This window comes from Apis laboriosa, unplaced genomic scaffold (assembly GCF_014066325.1).
Source record: "Apis laboriosa isolate Shangri-la unplaced genomic scaffold, ASM1406632v1 scaffold21_cov150, whole genome shotgun sequence".
Taxonomy (NCBI): Eukaryota; Metazoa; Arthropoda; class Insecta; order Hymenoptera; family Apidae; genus Apis; species Apis laboriosa.
In genome coordinates this window covers 2,693,137-2,698,359 of record NW_025222365.1, presented here as the reverse complement: position 1 = coordinate 2,698,359, position 5,223 = coordinate 2,693,137, and the positions used below count along the sequence as shown (strand labels likewise).

Here is a 5,223-nt window from a genome sequence, read left to right as displayed (position 1 = left end):
TTTATTAATTATTTTTTTAGAAATCGACATACGTAATCATTAGAGACAATTCTTTTCCAATTGAAATATATTTTACGAAAACTGTAAATCGAAAAATATTTTTGGCATCAAATCTTTTTAAACGATCTTCTTTTTCTTTCTATTTCTTAATCGTCAGATATATTTTTGTAACGAAAATTATTTTTTTAGAAATCGACATGTCACATATGTGTTATTTATTAATTATTTTTTTAGAAATCGACATACGTAATCATTAGAGACAATTCTTTTCCAATTGAAATATATTTTACGTAAATCGAAAAATATTTTTGGCATCAAACCTTTTTAAACGATCTTCTTTTTCTTTCTTAATCGTCAGATATATTCTTGTTACGAAAATTATTTTTTTAGAAATCGACATGTCACGTACATGTAATCATTAGAGACAATTCTTTTCCAATTGAAATATATTTTACGTAAATCGAAGAATATTTTTGGCATCAAACCTTTTTAAACGATCTTCTTTTTCTTTCTATTTCTCGATCGTCAGATATATTCTTGTTACGAAAATTATTTTTTTAGAAATCGACATACGTAATCATTAGAGACAATTCTTTTCCAATTGAAATATATTTTACGAAAACTGTAAATCGAAGAATATTTTTGGCATCAAACCATTTTAAACTTTTTAAAATTCTTGTTACGAAAATTATTTTTTTAGAAATCGATGATCACCATTCCATACGAAATTCCATAACGAACGACGAATCGTTAGAGAGACGTCTCTTCCCCAACTCAGATATATTTTTACGGGATAAATAAAAAGTCGTCGCATAGTTGTTTTCGAACAATTCACTTATTTCTCGCGTATTTTTTTTTATATCCTCGATCGCGGATGTCGACTCGCAGCGCTCGATAATACTCGTCCGCTTGACTCGAATCCGCCATCGTTGTTCCTCTCGTTTCGCTACTATCCGCCATGCTGTTAGAAGCCCATTTATCAGCGACGTTACTCTAACCACCTTCCGGTGAGGTGCTAAACGTCTCTGTACACTCGTAAATCTTTATTCCGTCAGTTTTCTTTCCTCCGCGTTTCCCTTTTTTTTTTCCTTTTTTTCTTTTTTTGCCCAATAATCATCGCTCGCTTCTAGGAAACGATGATGATCGATCTCGATCTCAGAAATCCTATTCAAGATTTGGAGGAAGACGGAGGAAAATATCTCGAGATTTAAAAATTTTAATTCGGAGGAGGCAAAAGTTATAAATAGAGATGTGTGCGTTAAATCGCGTTAATTAAAAGGAGAAACACTTGGATTTTCGTCCTCTTTGTTTTGACATTTAATTTTTTTTTTTTTTTCTATCTTCTTCATTCGTAAAATTTCGTTCGATTTTAATTCCGATTAATTCGAAGAAGAAGAAAGTCTCTTTCTTTTTTTTTTTGATGAAAATTTTGAAACGTTATAGAAGAATATATCTAAAGAGAATATATCTAAGAATATATCTAAAGAGAAATAGAAGAAAAAGAGGCAGGATTTGACGATTTATTGTTGATTGAAATGAAAGAATCGTAGAGAAAAGGGACGTGTGTTGAAGTGAGGATACGAATGAGAGTATTAATATAGTGAAAATTGTTGCAAGAGGCGTTCTCGTATCTGGAAACGTTTACGAGAAAATAATACAAAATACGGTTTGTGTAAACGCGCGACATCTGTTTGTTGGTTCAGAGTGTAAGGGCCGAGTAGCTAACTGGACGTTAAACAAGGGGAAAAGGAGGAGGACGTTCGTTTCGAGGCGAAGTGATCGCGATTCTCCAGAATTCGTGAACGACGTTCACGTTTCGCCAGAAAATCGACCGCCATACCGTAAACATTGTTAACGAAAATTGTTAACAATTTCAAGATTCGTAAATTTTTGCAAGCAAAAACTTTCCAACCTATATCGATTTTTATTTTTCAACGAGAAAGTATCATCGTGTTATGATTCCTTCGCACGCAATTGATTGAATTTAAAAAAAAAAAGAAAAAAAAGACGCGGATAAAAATTCCTTTTTTTGATATTCTAATTTTTATAGAATCGAATGTAACTTTTATGTAATCGGATGTGAAAATCTTCGAAGCTTAATTAGAATTTTCGTCTGTATTCGGATGTACGAAATAATTTATAGGAAGAAATGTAGAAAAATCTTCGAAGCTTAATTAGAATTTTCGTCTGTATTCAAATTAAGGATAAAGGAAATAATTAACTTTTAGATTCGAATGTAGAAAAATCTTCGAAGCTTTAATTAAAGCTTTCGTCTGCATTCGAGTTACAAAATATATAAAATAATTTTTCGTTAACTTTTCGTTCGTATTCAAATTACGGATATAAAAAATAATTCTTTTTCGATATCTCAACTTTTACAGAATCGAATGTAAAAAAATCTTGGAAGCTAAATCTCAAAACTTTATTATAAATTAAAAATATATAAACTTTATTATAAATTAAAAACTTTCGTCTGGGTTCAAATTACGGATACGTAAAATAATTCCTTTTCTCAATTTATACATATATCTCAATATAAATAATATTTCAACTTTTACAGAATCGAATAAATAGAAAATCTTCAAAGCTTAATCTTAGACAAAAGTTTTAACTAAGTTAAAACTTTCGTCTGCATTCGAATTATAGATATACAAAAATAATTTCTTTTCGATATCTCAACTTTTGCAGAATCGAATGTAAAAAAATCTTCCAAGCTTAATTAAAACTTTCGTCTATATTCGAATTACAGATATACAAAATATACAAAATAATTCTTTTTTGATATCTTAATTTTTCGTTTATATTCAAATTATGGATATATAAAATAATTAATTTTTACAGAAATAAAATAAATCGAATAAATATAAAATCTTCAAAGCTTAATCTTAGTTAAAACTTTCGTCTGCATTCGAATTATAGATATACAAAAATAATTTCTTTTCGATATCTCAACTTTTGCAGAATCGAATGTAAAAAAATCTTTCAAGCTTAATCTTAGTTAAAACTTTCGTTTGCATTTGAATTACAGATATACAAAATAATTATTTTTCGATATCTCAACTTTGTTAAAACTTTCGTCTACATTCGAATTATACGAAAATATACAAAATAATTCCTTTTCGATATCTCAACTTTTACATAATCGAATATAAAAAAATCTTCCAAGCTTAATCTTAGTTAAAACTTTCGTCTATATTCAAATTACGGATATACGAAATGATTAACTTTTACAGAATCGAATGTAAAAAAATCTTGGAAGCTTAATCTCAAATAAAAATTTTCATCTGCATTCGAATTATACGAAAATATAAAAAATAATTCCTTTTCGATATCTCAACTTTTAGAATTTTCTATTATAATCGAATTCTATTATTCTATTTATAATCGAGTGTAAAAAAATCTTGGAAGCTTAATCTTAGTTAAAACTTTCTGCATTCGAATTACAGATATACAAAATAATTATTTTTCGATATCTCAACTTTGTTAAAACTTTCGTCTGCATTCAAATTATACAAAATACACAAAATAATTCCTCTTCGATATCTCAAATTTTACATAATCGAATATAAAAAAATCTTCCAAGCTTAATCTTAGTTAAAAATTTTTGTCTATATTCAAATTACGAAATGATTAACTTTTATAAAAGTCGAATATGGAAAAATTTTCAAAGCTTAATCTCAAATAAAAATTTTCGTCTGCACTCGAATTATACGAAAATATAAAAAATAATTCCTCTTCGATATCTCAATTTTTACATAATCGAATGTAAAAAAATCTTGGAAGCTTAATCTCAATTAAAAACTTTCGTCTGCACTCGAATTATAGATATACAAAATAATTCCTCTTCGCTATCTCAACTTTCGCAGAATCGTAGAAAAAAATCTTGAAAAAGCTTAAAAACTCTCGCCTGCATTCAAATTGTTCGTATTCGATTGGAAGTGGAGTGAATAATTCATCCCCTTTGTCCGTCTCCTTGGGTCGTCGCAGGCAGGCCGCGGGTCATCGTCTAAATGCTAGTAACAACGGTATAATGCCTCATATAACCCCTTGAACGGAAATGTGTGCAACTTGTTTGCAACCCAATGATAATCGCGTCCAAACGTTCCTCGGTATAAACTGTTTGCCCACCTCTTTCCCACATTCGTTGCCCCGTGTTTGCAGTAAGATGTCACACGTTCCCCAAACGATCCCGCATGTTTTAGACACGCTTGGCAAATCTAGTCGCGGCCCAATGGCCGTCCCGAGCCGAAGAAAGTGGTAATTGGGTACGAGCCGAGCCAAGTTAGTGCAACGATTAAGAGCCAATCATTGTTATGTTAAATTTTTATTATCACCGCTGTAAATCTTCGGGAAGGTCTGGCCACGTCGATCCGCCTGTCATCGAGTTCTCGTTCTCGAAATACCCTACACTTTTTTCCCTTTCCTTTCTTTCTTTCTTTCTTTCTTTCATTTTTTTTTTAAGACGTTTTGTAAGATATTTTTATCTAATTTTTTCGATCGTATTTTCGCGATCGGCAGCGCCGAAACCGAGCGGAAGACGGTCCAGGAAGCCGGGCATCGACAGGAAACCGCGGCAAGCGTACAGCGCGAAACAATTGGAGAGGCTCGAGGCCGAATTCAAGGTGCGTTTCCAAGGATCATCGCGTGCTTTGGAAATTTGAGATTTTTTTACTTTTGGTTGCAGACAAAAAAAAAGTTTCGAGTAGTTTTTCGAGAGAAAAGATTTAGAGTCTAAAAATATATATATATATATGTATATATATGTATATATATGTATATATAAAAGATGTGTGTGTGCCGCGTTAAACTCGCGTGTATTTAGCATAAGAATTTTTGCAAAAGAAGAAGAAGAAGAAGAAGAAGAAGAAAAAAAAAATGTTTAACGGATAATTGAAAAGATCAAGAAACGCAGCCTATGAATAATTTGTTTCTAATTGACATAAAATATTTACTAGTCTATTCCGCGAAAACAATTATGAACAATCTTTACGATTATTTGCGGTTGAACCGAAGAAAAGTATGCACGGTGCAAACTATTAAATCAATTGACTTATACTTTTACACACACACGGCAAGAGCACACATCCCGAACGCTAAATATTTTCTGTTTTACTGTTTACGAAATTCATGCAAGTTTCATGCAAGTGTTACTCTTTTAACGACCACGATCCTTTGCTCAAATATCGAATTTTTTTTTTTCCTTTTTTTTTTTTTTTTTTTTTT

The 5,223-nt window shown here is 30.8% G+C and overlaps 1 protein-coding gene across 1 annotated transcript in view; it reads left to right on the top strand.

The window, feature by feature from the left end:
- Positions 1-5,223, top strand: part of LOC122712997 (homeobox protein MSX-2-like) — a 9,281-nt gene that overhangs the window by 2,309 nt on the left and 1,749 nt on the right. The window contains exon 3 of the mRNA XM_043933105.1: positions 4,519-4,622. Within this exon, the coding sequence (XP_043789040.1) occupies positions 4,519-4,622 (104 nt within the window). The remainder of the gene's footprint in view (positions 1-4,518; positions 4,623-5,223) is intronic.